This window comes from Pristiophorus japonicus, chromosome 3, assembly GCF_044704955.1.
Source record: "Pristiophorus japonicus isolate sPriJap1 chromosome 3, sPriJap1.hap1, whole genome shotgun sequence".
NCBI classification, from domain to species: Eukaryota; Metazoa; Chordata; class Chondrichthyes; family Pristiophoridae; genus Pristiophorus; species Pristiophorus japonicus.
The window spans coordinates 196,354,862-196,373,243 of record NC_091979.1 but is presented as its reverse complement, the minus strand read 5'-3'; the positions used below and the strand labels follow the sequence as shown (position 1 = coordinate 196,373,243).

The following is an 18,382-nucleotide window of genomic DNA, read 5'->3' as shown; positions in this document are numbered from 1 at the left end:
AAGCAAAGAGTAGGTCCTTTTCAGAATGGCAGGCAGTGACTAGTGGGGTACCGCAAGATTCAGTGCTGGGACCCCAGCTATTTACAATATACATTAATGATTTAGACGAAGGAATTGAACGTAATAGCTCCAGGTTTGCAGATGACACTAAGCTGGGTGGCAGTATGAGCTGTGAGGAGGATGCTAAGAGGCTGTGGGGTGATTTGGACAGGTTAGGTGAGTGGGCAAATGCATGGCAGATGCAGTATAATGTAGATAAATGTGAGGTTATCCACTTTGGTGGCAAAAACAGGAATGCAAAATATTATCTGAATGGTGACAGCTTAGGAAAAGGGGTGGTGCAACGAGACCTGGGAGTCATGGTACATCAGTCATTGAAAGTTGACATGCAGGTGCAGCAGGCGTTGAAGAAGGCAAATGGCATGTTGGCCTTCATAGCAAGAGGATTTGAGTATAGGAGCAGGGAGACCTTACTGCAGTTGTACAGGACCATGGTGAGGCCACACCTTGAATATTGTGTACAGTTTTGGTCTCCTAATCTGAGGAAGGACATTCTTGCTATTGAGGGAGTGCAGCGAAGGTTCACCAGACTGATTCCTGGGATGGCAGGACTGACATATGAAGAAAGACTGGATCGACTAGGCTTATATTCACTGGAATTTAGAAGAATGAGAGGTGATCTCATAGAAACATATAAAATTCTGACGGGATTGGACAGGTTAGATTCAGGAAGAATGCTCCCGATGTTGGAGAAGTACAGAACCAGGGGTCACAGTCTAAGGATAAGGGGTAAGCCATTTAGGACCGAGATGTGGAGAAACATCTTCACTCAGAAATTTGTGAACCTTTTGAATTCTCTACCACAGAAAGTTGTTGAGGCCAGTTCGTTAGATATATTCAAAAGGTAGTTAGATATGACCCTTACTGCTAAAGTTATAGAGAGAAAGCAGGAATGGGGTACTGAAGTTGCATGGCCAGCCATGATCTTATTGAATGGTGATACAGGCTCGAAGGGCCGAATGGCCTACTCCTGCACCTATTTTCTATGTTTCTATGTTTCTATGGTTATACCCCTCTCTACACATATATCCCCATTTATATAGATCTATATACCTTTACCCATACTATACTATATCTATATACACATACACATATATATCTATACCAATATATATTTTTATACACATACAGACACCACATATTGTTGACCTTTCTATGGTTGTGGAGAATGTGTGATTGCCCCCCCCCATGCCTGCTGGACCGTCTGTTTAATGATGGGCTTTCCTTCTGACTGATAGAGGGCATTTCTCCTTTCTCTCGCTGGCCACAAAATGTTGAGGTCCTCTTTAGTATCATGATCTCTTCTACCCTCATATTTTCTTCATCAGCACTCCCAATTTGCAGGCTCCAAACCTGGATTGATGAGGTCAGTGGGTGATTCAACATTAGACCAAGGGTTCTTTCTGATTCGCTGCTCCATTGTATGTCAGTTATAAGGAAACTGTTTAACTATTGGAAGGACATTGTTTCCACTGGCAGGAGGTCAGTAACCCGAGAACACAGATTTAAGACAATTGGCAAAAAAACAGGATGGAGATAAGGAGAGTTCTTTTTATGCAGCGAGTTGTTGTGATCTGGAATGCATGGCCTGAAAGGATGGTGGAAGCAGATTCAATAGTAACATTCAAAATGGAATTGGATGAGTAGTTGAAAAGGAAAATATTGCAGGGCTATGGAGAAAGTGCAGGGGAATGGGACTAATTGGATAGCTCTTTGAAAGAGCCGGCACAGGCACAATGGGCTGAATGGCCTCCTATGACATCTGAGCTCCACGAACGTGTGCATGATCCTGTGAGTATGCTTAAAAGAGAAACGCAGAAGAAATTAATTCTAAGTTAACACACAGCCGCAGAGATCAAAAAAAGTATTTGTGGTTTGAGGGAGGTAATCTGTAGTTTGAGGAGGTTATCTCTGGTTTGAAGGGGGTTATCTCTAGTTTGAGATGGTTATCTGTGGTTTGAGGGAGGTTATCTGTGGTTTGAGGGAGGTTATCTGTGGTTTGAGGGAGGTTATCTGTGGTTTGAGAGAGGTTATCTGTGGCTGGAGGGAGGTTATCTGTGGCTGGAGGGAGATTATCTGTAGTTCGAGGGAGGTTATCTGTGGTTTGAAGGAGGTATTCTGTGGCTGGAGGGAGGTTATCTGTGGCTGGAGGGAGGTTATCTGTGGTTTGAGGGAGGTTATCTGTGGTTTGAGGGAGGTATTCTGTGGTTTGAGGGAGGTTATCTGTGGTTTGAGGGAGGTTATCTCTGGTTTGAGAGAGGTTATCTGTGGCTGGAGGGAGGTTATCTGTAGTTCGAGGGAGGTTATCTGTGGTTTGAAGGAGGTATTCTGTGGCTGGAGGGAGGTTATCTGTAGTTCGAGGGAGGTTATCTGTGGTTTGAGAGAGGTATTCTGTGTCGTGGTCAACTCGCAGCAGTAAGATCAAATGAGAGGGCATCGTGACTCCATCTTAGCTACAGCCATGATAACTCACAGCAGACACACAAAGCCATCGGTATGACATAATTCCTCTTGGTAAGCGGTAAGCTTAAACGGTAAGCGGTAAACAGTAAGTGGGTAAGATTGTATCTGCCGGCTGATATAGTTCCCGCCCAATCATCTGTTCCACTGCCGTCGGTAGAGCTGAGTTTCAGGCAGGGGTAAAACAGGCAGTTGATACGCTATCGTCCATCCAGTGCTAGCACTCAAGATCATTTCTACCCCTATCTTTCTAAAGCAGCAAGCAAAAAAGGAAGCACTAGACGAGGAGAGGGGTTATTGTATTTATTTTTTCTTGACATCCTAATCGTTTGTTAAAAAGAACGATGAATAAGGGATGAAGGCCACAGGCGGAGTCAGCTAACTTTGAGGCGGCATTAACCTGACGTTTTATCTGCATGTTGCTGGGTCTGCGATATGGTCAGTCTCTGGGATCTCACCTGTTGGAGCGCAACGTACTGTAACTCCTCGAGTGTAAAAGCACCTTCAGTTATCAGTCTTGATCACATTATCTTATCTATTCTTCGTGTTTCTAACCCTCTCTCCTATCTCTCCCCCCACTGTTATCTTTCCCTTCCGTTGTACCTGCTCGACTATTCCTTGCTTGACCTCTGACCTTCCCCGTACCAGTGATGTGTTCTGCGGCTACCTTCTCTGCACCAGTGTTAGCCGCGTTCCGCGAATCGGCCGCATTCTCGGTGAGGTCACACCCACATCCTTCTACCACCAGGGAAAGCTGGTGGACTGTAGGTAGGGGCTCAGCGTTTTGACATTTCCTGTTTCACAGAGCTGGGATTGGTTTCTGTTCAAGTGAGCATTTTAAAATCTGCTGTACTGTCTGTTGTACTTTTTGTGACTGAGCTTCGAAACTCGGCCCACAGCAGATGTGTGCAGCGTAAAATGCACACGTACTTGCTTGCATAGTGTTGCTATAGTATGGAAGTTGTGTGTCCAGCGTTTCTGTGTTCAGCTTTTCTGTGTCCAGTGTTTCTGTGTTCCGTGCGCATGCGAATACATGTGTGTGCGTACATGTGCGTGTGCAAAATGCACGTATATATGTGCATGTGTAATGCGTGTGCATATGCGGGCATGTAAAATGCGTGTGTATAATGCATTTATATGTATGCATGTGTGCGTATAATGGGTGTAGATATGCATGCGTGCATAATGCACGTGTAAATGTGCATGTATATAATGCATGTGCAATTATCCGCATGTATAATGTGTGAGTATATGAGCGTTTATACCACGCTGAACTCCTTTGTGCTTTCCTCCCCTTTCTCATCCACATCGTCAAATGTGATGGATAGTATCTCTACAAACACTTTATTAAAACACAGATAGACTGTCTAAGACTGCCTTGATGGCTGTTGCTCAGATATACCGTACTATTCATTATTTGAGCCATCCTCACTCTGGACCTGTCTGTATCTAGCTACACCTTGGTAGAAATGTTTTATTCTTCCTGTTCTGAAGGCGTGAACTCTGTCTGAAGTAGGATTGTATGGGCAGCCATCTGGTACCTCAGCTTTAGCCTTCCCGATAGTCTTTTCCCAGATGGGGTCCCGTCAGTCATTTCCCAAGAAAACTGAACTTCAGCCATACCTCTCGCTGCACGTCATCATACTCCTTTGGACCTCAGATGACTGCATTCTTCTTGAGCTCTGCTCTTGGGATAGATAACAGCTTCTAAATTCCCACTGCTCCCACCATGCCTGATGAGATTAACGACAGCGTCTGTAGTCTTTTATTCTCTTCCCCGACGAGTTTTTCTGCTTTGTGCCAACTCTCATTATCATGAGCCTTGTTTAATGTGTTCAACGCCTGTCTCCGCCCCCTGCCTTAGCGCATCTGCTGCTGAAACCCTCATTCATGCTTTTGTTACCTCCAGATTCAATTATTCCAATGCTCTCTTCTGGCCGGCCTCCCATCTTCCATTCTCCATAAACTTCAGCTCATCCAAAAGTCTGCTGCCCATGTCCTAACTCGCACCAAGTCCCCTTCACCCATCACCCGAGTACTTGCTGACCTACATTGGCTCCCAGTCCAGCAGTGCCACGCATTTAAAATTCTCATCCTTGCCTTTAAATCCCTCCATGGCCTCACCCCTCTCTATCTCTGTAACTTCCTCCAGCCCTACAACCCACCGAGATCTCTGTGATCCTCCAGTTCTGGTCGCTTGCGCATCCCCCACTCCCTTCACTCCACCATTGATGGCCGTGCCGTCAGCCTAAACTCTGGAATTCCCTCCCTAAACCTCTTTCCTTCTTTAAGACACTTTTGGTCACTTGTCCCAATATTTCCTTTTGTGGCTCAGTCAAATTTTGTCTGATGATGGTCAACTGCTGGGTTGACCATCATTCTGCAATCTCAGACCATCTCATGCTTTCGATTATAGCTAGACTTTGCTTGGCGGGCTTTGGACTTTTTCGCTATCCTGTAGCTTCATGTCTTTCAGTGGTAGTCACATCATCATGGATGACGGGACAGACCTGGGGTACGTTGAGGATGGAACTCCCTGCGGACCATCCATGATGTGCATAGATCGAAGGTGTCAGCCCATTCAGTCCTTCAACATCAGTAACTGTCTGAGTGCATCTGTGGCGAAGATTTGCTCCGGCCATGGGGTGAGTATGTGTGTGTGTTTGTGTGACATGGCTGTTATCTGTGCTAGACTCATAGTTGGGGGACCAGGAGGCATATAAAAAGTGAATTTCTTCCCATCGGCCACTGTAACTTTGCCAGAAGATTGTCGGAAACTCGATTTTCAAGAGTGTCTGTCGTGGCTCAGTGGGTAGCACTCTCGCTCCTGAGTAGGTTGTGGGTTAAATCCCATTCTAGGGACTTGAACACAGTATCCAGGTTGACACTCCAGAGCAGTACTGAGGTAATGCTGCACTGTCGTAGAGGGCATCTTTCAAATGAGACATTAAACCAAGGCGATGGACCATAAAAGATCCCACGGCACTATTTCGAGGAAGAGCAGGGAAGTCCTCCTGGCCAATATTTATCCATCAAGCAACATCACTAAAAACAGATTATCTGGTCATTATCACATTGCTGTTTGTGGAAGCTTGCTGTGCGCAAATTGGCTGCCACGTTTCCTACATTGCAACAGTGACGACACTGCAACTTTGTTGGCTGAAAAGTGCTTTGGGACGTCCTAAGGTTGTGAAGAGTGCTTTATAAATGTTAGTTCTTTGTTTCTGTCGATCTTCTGCCGTAGTTACAGCAACCGTTTGGGAGATTGCCTCAGCCCCGCCTCAGGAACCTCCCAGCGAATGTGAGATAAACTGAATCTGTGGCTTGGGATTTGGGAATCATGTAACATCATGAGGGGAATGCCTTAGTGTTGATTTATCTCCAGTGGCTGGGGGAATGCATGTATGGAAACAGGGAAAGAAAAGTTGTGAGTTACAGCGCACTGAGCGATTCAGAGAGAAGCTGTGTCCATTCACATCCATTATCAGGTTTTTGTCATTTTTAAAACCCGATGTTCTAAGGGACATGCAAGGGAATAGGCGGGACCTGTTCACCATGCCCCGCACCATCCCTCTCCACAGTAGGGTTACTAACTGTGGTTTGACGTATTCCTGGAGGTATCATCACATGACCTCTCACCGCCAGCTATCCCGTCCAGTCAAATAGCCTTCTTTTCCTCATCTCCAATATTTTCATAACTGATAAATAAATGTATTCAAAGAACATTTAAAAAAAATTTTTTTTTTTCAATGTCCCTATGATGGTTTTGCTCGGATTTCTTGCAGCAGTGTGTAGGAGATTAATCCCTGGAGACCCCGGGGCAGTCCTCGAGGGATTGCAACCCTGCTCCACACTTGGCCAAGTCAAGAGTTGTCCTTTCTAGACCCAGTGTTGGGAGCCAGGAAACCTGGGCCTGTGATTACCCGGCCTCTGGTTTCTGCTCCCCATCTCCTCTTGACACAGAATAGCTGGAAGCAACATAGCATTTGAATAGGACATGATGGGCAAGTGAACTAATGAGAATTCAACATGGTTTATGTCTAAATGTCAGATGTTTCTGAATAAAAATGTTATTTTCTTGAAGATAGCAAATTCAACAATAGTGGAAGAAAACCTCATTCATGAAAAATATGAAGATAATCTTAGCAACCTCAAAATTATTATTGCGAAACTCTGGCCTGGTTCAGACAGAGGTGCTCATCCACCATCTTCAGAGGTGCCAGTCAGGGCAATGGTAGTGGTGGTACAACATACTCAGTGCCCTGGGCTAGCTTCTGACAGTGTTTTATAGTAGGCATCTATGGTCTGTTGTCAGATCAAAATCAGCAACTTGCCATTATGATTTCTGCTAAATTTCTAGTTTCTCTCCCACCTCCCCTCATGCCCTCTCCGAGCTCACCTTGTCCATGAGATCCACCTCTTGCTACCGCAATCCTATTCCCATCAACCTGCTGACCACCTAACGTCCGTTCCTGGTCCCCATGTTAGCTGATATTGTTAACGGTTCTCTCCTCCTCTGTCCCCCTCTCTCTCAAATCAGCCATCATCAACCCTCTCCTCAAAAAAAAACCTTGATTCCTCTATCCTTGCAAACTACTCATGGGATTGGAAGTAATGTATTAGCGTGGATAGAGAATTAGTTAATGGACAGAAAACAAAAAGTAGGGATAAACGAGTAATTTTCCAGTTGGCAGGCTGTAACTAGTAGGCTGCCGCAAGGATCAGTGCTGGGACCTCCGCTATTTACAATCTATATTAGTTCCTTAGATGTAATTCATCCAAGTTTGCTGACGATATAAAGCTAGGTGATAGAAGAATAGAAAGACAGAATCTTTTTTAAATGGTGAGAAATTATTAAAAGTGGTTTTCGGAGAGATTTAGGTGTCCTAGTACAAGAAACAGAGAGTTAGCATGCAGGTACAGCAAGCAATTAGGAAGGCAAATTGCAAGTGCGTTGGAGGACGAGAGTAAGGAAGTCTTGCTATAATTGTATTGGGCTTTGGTGAGACCACACCTGGAGTCCAGTGCACAGTTTTTGTTTTCTTATCTAAGGAAGGATATACTTTGTGGCAGTGCAACAAAGGTTCACTAGATTGATTCTGGGGATGAGAGTGTTTACCTATGAGGAGAGATTGAGTAGATTGGGTTTATACTGTCTGGAGTTCAGAAGAATGCGAGGTGATCTCATTGAAACATATAAGATTCTGAGGGGGCTTGACAGAGTAGATACTGAGAGGATGTTTCCCCTGGCAGGGGGATGGGAACCTGAGAACAAATTCAATAGGGAAGGAAATAAAGCAGAAATTTGAAAGCAAGAATTCAGAAAGCGAATCTGTAAGACAGAGGAAACAAGGGTTAGTAAGTAGTAATCAAGAAGGTCTTCCTGTGCTAAATGGTATATACTTAATGCAAGGAGTAGAGCAAATAAGGTGGATGAGCTTAGAGCCCAGGTAGATACTTGGGAGTATGACATTATAGCCATTACAAAAACACGGCTGAAAGAGGGGCAGGTTTGGCAGATCAATATTCCTGGTTACAGAATTTTTAGACAAGACAGAGAGGGGGTAAAAAGGGGGGTGGCGCGGTACTGATGAAAAAAACTATTACAGCAGTGAGGAGGGATGATATGTTAGAGGGATCATCAAATGAGACCATATGGGTCGAATTGAAAAATAAGAAACGGGCGATCACACTGCTAGGCGTGTATTATAGAGCCCCCAAACAGTGGGAGGGAGATAAAGGAGCAAATATATAGGCAAATTGCTGTGAAGTCCAAAAATCATAGGGTAGTAATAGTAGAGGATTTTAACTATCCAAATATTGATTGCGACAAATATAGCGTGAAAGGTATAGAGGGTACAGAATTCTTAAAATGCATTCAAGAGAACTTTTTTAGTCAGTATGTAGCAAGCCCAACACGAGTGGGGAGCGGTTTTGGATTTAGTTTTGGGGAATGAAGCTGGGCAGGTTGAAGGGGTATTAGTGGGAGAGCACTTGGGTGCTAGTGACCATAATTCAGTCAGATTCAAGTTAGTTATGGATAAGGACAAGGATAGGTTTGGAATACAAGTCCCAATTTGGGAAAAAGCTAATTTTGCTAAGTTAAGGAGTGATTTGGACATAGTGGACTGTAAAAAGCTACTTGTGGGTAAATCAGTGTTGGAACAGTGGGAGGCATTCAAGGAGGAGATCCGCAAGGCTCAGGCCAAACATGTGCCCTTAAAGAAAATAGGTGGGAATAATAATTCTAGAGCCCCCTGGATGTCTAAGGACTTACAGGGGAGGATAAAGAAAAAAAAGGAAGCTTATGTCATATACCAACAGCTAAATACTATAGAATCTATAGAGAAATATAAAAAGTTAAGAGGTAAAATTAAAAATATTAGGAATGCTAAGAGAGAGCATGAAAAATTCTTGGCTAGAAAAATTAAGGAAAACCCAAAGATGTTCTATCAATATATTAAGAGCAAGAGGGTAACTAAAGAAAGGGTAGAGCCTATTAGAGACCATCAGGGTAATCTTTGTGTGAAGGCAGAAGATGTTGGTATGGTTCTTAATGAATACTTTGTATCTGTTTTCACAAAGGAAAGGGGCAATTCAGATACTGCTATCGAGGAGGAATGTGATATTCTGGATGAAATAAATATAGCGAGAGAGGAAGTATTAAGGGGTTTAGCAGCTTTGAAAGTAGCTAAGTCCCCAGGCCTGGATGAAATGCATCCCAGGCTGTTGAGCGAAGTAAAAGAGGAAATAGCAGAGGCCTTGACCATCATTTTCCAGTCCTCTTTGGATTTGGGCATGGTTGGACTCGTGGGGAATCAAGGGATATGGGGATCGGGAGGTAATGTGGAGTGGAGGTCGAAGATCATCCATGATCTTATTGAATGGCGGGGTAGGCTCGTGGGGCTGAGTGGATACTTCTGCTCCTAATTCTTAAGTTCTTATGTACTGTCTCATCTCCAACCTTTCCTGCAACTTCATGTTTGAACCCCTGCAATCAGGTTTCTGCCCCTGCCACAGCATTGAAAGGGCCCTTATCAAAGTCACAAATAGCATCCTCTGTGACTGTGGTGAACTATCCCTCCTCATCCTTCTCGACCTGCCTGCAGCCTTTGACACGGTTGACCACACCATCCTCCTCCAACACCTCATTCCGCACCATTCCCTCTGGAATCTTCCAAGGATCTATCCTTGACCCCCTCTTATTTCTCCTCTGCATGCTGCCCATGCTCCGCCCCCTTCGTGGCGACATCCTCCAGAAATATGTCAGGTGTCAGGTGACACCCAGAGCTACCTCACCACCACCCCTCTCGACTCCAGCATTGCCTCTGATATGACGTGATGGTTGTCCGATATTGAGTATTGGATGAGCCAAAATTACCTCCAGATAAACATTGGCAACCTGAAGCCATTGGCCCCGATAATAGTGGAGAGGCGGAGAGAGCACGGGCGGGGGGAGGTTTAGCTGTTGGGAAACCGGGAAGTACGGGTATGATTTAATGGCAGCACTTCTTTTTAAAAAAAATGTTGACTCCGTTTCTTGGATAGCCAGCCCAATTGAGAGGCTGGCTCTGCTGAGCAGTTAGGTCTGCGGCTCCAGGCAGGGTCGGACATCGGGGGACAGGGGGGCAGAGTCGGACATCGGAGTGGGGGAGAAGTTGGCATCTCGGCACCATATGCTCTCAATCTTTGCTCTTCTTGAACTATGACTTTACTCCGGAGTGTCATAGTGATCAAAATGTAAGATCTACCAGAATACACATTAACCCAATTCTACCTACGTTAGCTGTCTTCACCACCACCCCTGTGCTCGCTGACCTATATTAGCACCCACTCCGACAATGCCTAGAGTTTTAAATTCGCTTCCTCATGTTAAAATCCCTCCATGTCTTCGTCCCTCTCTACCTCTCTAACCTCCAGTTCTACAAACTTCTGAGATCTCTGCACTGCTTGCGTTCTGACCTCTTGTTCATCCCCGATTTTACCACCAGTGGCAGTTGTACCTTCAGCTGCCTAGGCCCTAATCTCTCTGCCTCTCTCTTTCCCTTTATGTTGTTCCTTAAAACCTACCTCTTTGACCAAGCCTTTGGTCACCTGTCCAATATCTCCTATCTGGCTCAATGTCAAATTTTGTGTGATCATGCTCCTATGAAGTGCCTGCGGATGTTTTTACTATGTTAAAGTGTTATATAAATGCAAGTTGTTGTTGTACTGTTTTTGTTCCGTATTAAGAACAATGTAAAAACATACCTATATTGTTCCATATGTACTATAGGGTCTTTTCAGTTTCTGAAAAGTGAGAAACATGCGTTACGAGTGCAGAATCTCAGGTGATTTGACCCAATGTGTTGCAGTTTTGCAGTAACGAAGCGACCTGCATCTGCGAGGGCACCTGGGCAGGCACGGACTGCAGCATGTACGACCCCAAGCATGACGAGTCAAAGAAGCCACCGGAAGGCCCCAGGGGTTTGTTTAATTTCACTCACAGCCTCTTTCCTTGATCTTTGATGCTCTGTTGTTTTTTTCTTTTTGCGTTCTCTCTTTGTCGCAGAGTGCTTGACGTTCACACAAAACCTCGGCATTTTCACAGATTGGAACTCAGGAGGGCTAGAAAGACAAGACAGCTGTCAAAGGAGAAATGTTGCAATCTGCATGTCTTTTACGTTTATTTCTTTTTTTAAATACAGTGTTTTGTATATTCTCCTTTCCCTTTCTTTTGTATCTCTTCACCATGGTTTATATAATTGCTGAAAGGTTGCCACGGTGACCGTTGCCAAGGCTACTGCTATCATCGCTCTGTAACCGGCTACCTGGGGGTGTATGAGTGCAGCCCTCTTGGTTGAGGAAGGTTGATTATTGAATGCGGCCCTTCACCCTTCCCTCCCGCTTATGTGAGAACTGGAGCTCTCCATGTGCGGAGTCAGACTGCCTGAATCTGCCACCCTGCCTCTCTCTGGCTTCACACATTGGAACTCTGGTAGGCCGATCCTCCTTCAATGGAGCGAAACATTCCCCTGACCCAGCAGTTCAACTATGCCAATGCCATGCAGGAACTGTGACTACTTGCATTTCCATTGCACTTCTCACATGCAAGACAGCATCACAAAGAGCTTAATGTTCGGAGGGCATCCAGTGGACGCATAAGAGGGAATACGGAAAACTAGATAAGGTGGAGAGGGAGGGAGAACACAGTTAAAGAGAAGGATCTTGAGATTTTTGAAAGCAGGGACAAGATAAAGGAACCAGCTAGGGTGTTTAAGATGGCAGGAGCATAGTGGACTGCAGCATTTTAAATGAATTGAAGCTTATGGGGGTCAGCAGAAGATTGGAGAAATGAACATTCAAGGCATGGTGCCAGTCTATAGATACCTCAAAAGGGACCAGTGGCATTGAATGAAGAAGAGGACTGGAAGGGGAGAGGCATTACATAGGGATTAGGACAGTGACTAAAGAGGACTGGAGAGGAAGAGGCATTGAATGAAGAAAACTTCAGGGTTTGAATATTGAATTTTGCAGAGGACTTGAAGGGGCCTAAACCTGCAGCAAACAGGGACATTGAAGGTAATGGTACATTGGATAAAGAGGAGGATTGGACATTGAATAAAGAGAATTGGAAGGGGGTTAGACATTGAATAAAGAGGATTGGAGGGGATTGGACATTGAATGAAGAGGAGAATTTATGGGGGATTAGACATTGAACCATCTCCAGCTCAAGTTACGTAGAATGAACCTACAAACAAATGCAACTAAAGATCAGTGCATGTATCTGCAAGGTTTAGAATATTGAGGCTTAGGCTTTAAGATATCTCAACCAAGCCATTATTATAGTGGGGAAATACAGCCTTCCATGTGTTTGGATTAGTAGAACTGTTAGAGATGGGGTCATTGATTGCATTCTTACTTATAATTTATTCCTCAAATTATCAGGGTTCACAACATTGAATGTAAGATGTCGCCAATGTATTAAGCATACAATAAATGAACAGCAGCACCTACAAGCAAACCTTGCGATTTTTAGCTGGAGAATTTAAATTGCAGTTCTGAGCTCGATACACAGGTCGATCAGACCTTAATCGATCTAAAGTATCTCGTCCAGCAATCACTGTTTATACCTTTTTCCCACCTCTTCTATGTGACAATTCACATATTTCATATTATGCATCATTCAACACTAATTTAGTTATGTTCTGTCCTTAGAACTATAGATCTGTAGCTCCCTAACTTGGCTAAAGTCATTAATTTTCCTGATCAATGGTCTTTCTCAGGCAGGTGCTTATCTTCAAGGCCTCCCTCCTAATGACAGGAGCTATTCTGCCTGTTGTATAATTTAAGAATCATACTTTTATATTTAACAAACAAAGGCTAAAAGCTAACATTATAACAATATAAAGATTTGCCCCATTTTCCTTACAATAACATTGTGGGTTGCTCATTTAAATATTTTAATGAGGCTACGTGCCTCCGATTTTTTCTCTGTTCCAAATTTAACGCTGGCCAGCTGGGTTTCCCAGGCCTCGGGAAAACCGGTAGCTAAAGGGAAACGAGGACTGTTGCATGGAAAGGGTAAGTACCTTTCCAGTACTGCCCTGGCCCACCAAGAAAACCTGTTAATTCCAACGATCAGACCTCCCCCCCCCAACCCACCCACGATCCAATGTCTGTTACGGACCCCCATGATCTTCTCCCCTCCTTCCCCGATCTCTTTGGGCCTGCCCCCTTCCATCAGTGGGCCACCCGACCCCCGATCGCACCCACCCTTCTCTCCGCTCCTCGGCTGTGGCTTGGTACCGACGGCTTACTACTGTTATTTCGTACATATCTGATTATAGATATTGTCCTTGTTTTATAAGATGGCTAACATTGTGCCACATTTAAAAGGAAAAATTAGCAAAGTTCTGGGAAAGAGCAGAGGAGTGCGACTGATTGGATATCTCTTTAAATAGCTGGCACAGGCACGATGGACCGATTGGCCCCCTTCTGTGCTGTAAGATTCTGATTCTATTCTTTGATTGAGTGAACTACAAATGAGCAGGGGATTAGCACCATGATTGAATGTAGGAGATATAAAGTGACACTGGACTTGTATCAATAGTGCAGCTGGATACTACGGTTGGTTTGTCAACTAACAAGGCCACTGACTGGTACCACATGGATTCATGGCCTGCATCCAGGATGTGCTGAGGTCCCCATCTCAGCCACTCTCTCAGGGTAACGAGGCAGATTCAGAGGAAGGTGGAATGCCCATTTCATCTTCACATCAGAGCAGCTGGCTGTTTGTTAAAAAGAGTGCAGTGTGCTGGCCAAAATCAATCAAGCCTCCTGGCAACCCACTCTAGGTCTTGGTTTGCCCACCATCTTGTGAAGGACACAAACTAGAAGAGAGGCAGCGTCCAAGCACGGGAACGAAAGGATGTGGCGGAAGGGGAAGAGGTAGACCAGCACGCCACACTCTCTCGTACCACTGAGCTGGACCAGAGAGACAGGAACAAATTGTCGTGCCTTTCCTCTCAGTTCAAGAAATAGAGAGGGGTCCTAATGAGTGGGCGGGGGGTGGGGGGTGGGGGGGGGTGGTTGGCTGGGGGACCAGTAGGAGGGCGAGCAATAACAGGCACCATTGTTCAAACACACAACAAACCCGTGAAGGGGTGAGCTGGCCTCACCCAACAATACAACAGCGGCGATTTGAATAAGTTTTGGTCGCCACCGGTGTGTTGCGTCTAGCACGGCAGGAGTGCCAGGGACAGAATTCTTGGCGCCAACAACCAGTGAAGGACTAATGGATCGTCTTTTCAGTACCGGGAAATTCTCCAGTGTACGGGGAGGGGACGGAATGGGTAACACAGTAAGTGGGTCGCCAGGATGTATATATTTTTTAATTAAGGTTCACATTATGGGTGGTTTGCCAAATTTGAATAGCTTTTTCAGGTATCTAGTAAGCCTTGTACACACCTTGTTTCCAGAGTCCTTCACCGAGTCCATCATCACTAGGCCACAGGCTTCTGCACAGGAAGCATATTGATATGGGGCATTATATCGACCATTATATGACACAACACTGATCACAGTCATGAACAGAGGCACATTATTGGACATCTTATGTGGTACGAAGTAATTAAATAGTAATAACATTAGAGATGTACTATATAAAATAACAGAGGTTCAGTGATGGATTAAATAGAAAATATTGAATTGTAGGAAAGAAATTACCAGGCTGTAATTTAATCAGTGGCAATAACTGAGCTCATGAAGATTTTTCAAGGTCAGCTGACCCCCCCCCAAGATTAAATTACAGCCTTGAAATTGTTATCTGCAATTTTAATTTTTAAAAAGTGGACAGTTCTTCCGAGTTCCAGCTGTGCTGTTGCATATATTGTTTTTGTTATTGTTGAAGGTGCTGTGGGGGGGATTTGATTATTTCATATAATCATATAATGATACAGTACAAGAGGCCATTCGGCCCATCTTGCCTGTGTCAGCTCTTTGAAAGACCTATCCAATTCGTCCCACTCTGCTGTTCTTTCCCCATAGCCCTGCAAATTTCTCCTTTTCAAGTATTTATCCAATTCCCTTTTGAAAGTTACTGCTGAATCTGCCTCCACCATCTTTTCAAGCAGTGCATTCCAGATCACAACAACTCGCTGCGTAAAGAAATTATTCCTCATTTCCATTCCGGTTCTTTTGCGAATTACCTTTAATCTTTGTCCTTTGCCAGTGGAAACAGTTTTTCCTTATTTACTCTATCAAAACCCTTCATGATTTTGAACACCTCAATCAAATCTCTCTTTAACCTTCTCTGCTCTCAGGAGAACAAACTAAATTTCCAATTCAGCATCGAGCACTCCCAAATCCGTTAGAGAACAGTAATACAAAAGCAAAATACTGCGGATGCTGGAATCTGAAATAAAAACAAAATGCTGGAAATATTCAGCAGGTCAGGCAGAACTGGGTCTGACAAAGAGTCATCGAGCTGAAACGTTAACTCTGTTTCTCTCTTCACAGATGCTGCCTGACCTGCTGAGTATTTCCAGCATTTTCTGTTTTTATTTCAGTTAGAGAACAGGTTTGATATAGAGTGAAGCTCCACTAATTTGTTTCCAGTGTAGGGAAAGTTTCCTCTGGACACTATTTGTAAAGAAATTGTAAGAAATCCCTTGCATTTACTGTTTCTCTGCACAAAGCACATAGAGGAAATGTACCCTAGTCTCAATCTCAGAAGAGTTTCATCAAGGGTGAAATTTCCAGATTCGACACCGGCCCTCCTGTTTGGGCTCTCAGTGTGCGATTGATGTGACCGTGCTAGTTTTCTAATGTATCCATGTAAAACTCTTGGTGCCTGGCCACCTATCATGTTAGGAGTCTTGTAATTAGCCACCAAAATTATGTTAGGATCCTTAAGGAGGATGTCTGCCTCCTATTTAAAAAAGGAGGCAGACAAAAAGCATGAAACTATAGACCAGTTAGCCTAACATCTGTGATTGGGAAAATGTTGGAGTCCATTATTAAAGAAGCAATAGCAGGACATTTGGAAAAGCAAAATTTGGTCAGGCAGAGTCAGCATGGATTTATGAAGGGGAAGTCATGTTTGACAAATTTGCTGGAGTTCTTTGAGGATGTAACGAACAAGGTGGATAAAGGGGAACCAGTGGATGTGGTGTATTTGAACTTCCAGAAGGCATTTGACAAGGTGCCACATAGAAGGTTACTGCACAAGATAAAAGTTCACAGGGTTGGGGGTAATATATTAGCATAGATAGCGGATTGGCTAACTAACAGAGAACAGAGAGTCGGGATAAATGGTTCATTCTCTGGTTAGCAACCAGTAACTAGTGGGGTGCCGCAGGGATCAGTGCTGGGACCCCAACTGTTTACAATCTATATTAACGACTTGGAAGAAGAGACTGAGTGTGACGTAGCCAAGTTTGCTGACGATACAAAGATGGGAGGAAAAGCAATGTGTGAGGAGGACACAAAAAATCTGCAAAAGGACATAGACAGGCTAAGTGAGTGGGCAAAAATTTGGCAGATGGAGTATAATGTTGGAAAGTGTGAGGTCATGCACTTTGGCAGAAAACATCAAAGAGCAAGTTATTATTTAAATGGAGAAAAATTGCAAAGTGCCGCAGTACAGCGGGACCTAGGGGTACTTGTGCATGAAACACAAAAGAATAGTATGCAGGTACAGCAAGTGATCAGGAAGGCCAATGGTATCTTGGCCTTTATTGCAAAGGGGATGGAGTATAAAAGCAGGGAAGTCTTACTACAGCTATATAAGGTATTGGTGAGGCCACACCTGGAATACTGTGTGCAGTTTTGGTTTCCATATTTATGAAAGGATATACTTGCTTTGGAGGCAGTCAGAGAAGGTTCACTAGGTTGATTCCGGGGAAGAGGAGGTTGACTTATGAGGAAAGGTTGAGTAGGTTGGGCCTCTACTCATTGGAATTCAGAAGAATGGGAGGTGATCTTATCGAAACGTATAAGATTATGAGGGGGCTTGACAAGGTGGATGCAGAGAGGATGTTTCCACTGATGGGGGAGACTAGAACTAGAGGGCATGATCTTAGAATAAGGAGCCACCCATTTAAAACAGGAGAAATTTCTTCTCTGAGGGTTGTAAATCTGTGAAATTCGCTACCTCATAGAGCTGTGGAAGCTGGGACATTGAATAAAGTTAAGACAGAAATAGTTTCTTAAACGATAAGGGGATAAGGGGTTATGGGGAGCAGGCGGGGAAGTGGAGCTGAATCCATGATCAGATCAGCCATGATCTTATTGAATGGCGGAGCAGGCTCGAACGGCCATATGGCTTACTCCTGTTCCTATTTCTTATGTTCTTATTAAGATTGGCTACCCAAATTATGTTAGGACACTTGTGATTGGCCACCCAAATTATGTTAGGACCCTGTGATTGGCCAACCAAATTATGTTAGGACCCTTGTGAATGGTCATCCAAACTTTGAAAAGCCAATGAAATTTTGGCGAGGCAGTTTAGTTATCAGTCACTGTTTGGAAAAATAAATCCTTGGATCTCTGATCCATTCGGTGCAGGTCAGGCACACCTGGGGTTTGACCCCCTGAGATCATCGCTGAGTTAGCTGATCTCAATCAAGTAGATGACAGGGAAACCACAACCAGCTCTCAGTGCCCGAAGTTGGAAGGAGAAAGATCAGTAAAGGCTGTCGGTGCCCATCACTATACAGTAACCCCTGCTGGAAAGGGCACTCATGCCAACACTGGGTAAGGACAGAAGCAAGGTTGGCTGTGATGCCTCTGTAGTCTAATAGTCAGATTGATACGCCAAGAATGGCCATTGAGGTGAAGTACAGGAGGACTGCTGGCTTCTTGTGGATGTGCGCCCCAGCACGAGGCAGCAAGGAGAAGCGTGGGCTGGGAACCGACCCCATTGCCCCTCGCTCTCATTCTGTTTATAATAGGCTTGAGTTTCACATACCACCTTTACGTGTGACTGTTCTCAGTATTTATTTCTATAAATATGTCTTGTTCTGAAAGATCATTATTGATTTTATTCTTAATCCATTTCTTTGTGTGTGTGTGTGTGTGGGGGGCGGTGGGGGAGGGTACAGTTGCATTGGTAGGGAGATGAGGCTAACAAATTAGGGTGACAGAAATGCAACATTCACTGGCGTAAATAATAATAGTAAAGGGAGCACAGATGTCCTGGGAAATAATTAAATCTGCACTGAGTGAAAGGGATGTGCAAGGATGTTGATGTTAGAATGATGCTGTGGACAGATGGCTTGGGCAGATGTTTGACCAAACAGTTTCATGGGTTGAGCAGTCTGTTCATGAACTGCAAGTGTACTGCAGTGAAAGTCCATACATATTTGCCCCACACACCTTC

At 44.3% G+C, this 18,382-nt stretch overlaps 1 protein-coding gene across 3 annotated transcripts in view; it reads left to right on the top strand.

Moving 5' to 3' along the window:
* The window catches only part of LOC139260061 (disintegrin and metalloproteinase domain-containing protein 23-like), a 304,045-nt gene that overhangs the window by 263,335 nt on the left and 22,328 nt on the right, over positions 1-18,382 (top strand). For 2 of the 3 annotated variants that reach the window (XM_070876182.1, XM_070876184.1), the window contains 2 exons: positions 4,997-5,165; positions 10,875-10,986. In XM_070876182.1, the coding sequence (XP_070732283.1) occupies positions 4,997-5,165; positions 10,875-10,986 (281 nt within the window). The remainder of the gene's footprint in view (positions 1-4,996; positions 5,166-10,874; positions 10,987-18,382) is intronic. The other variant, XM_070876183.1, reaches the window with a different exon arrangement.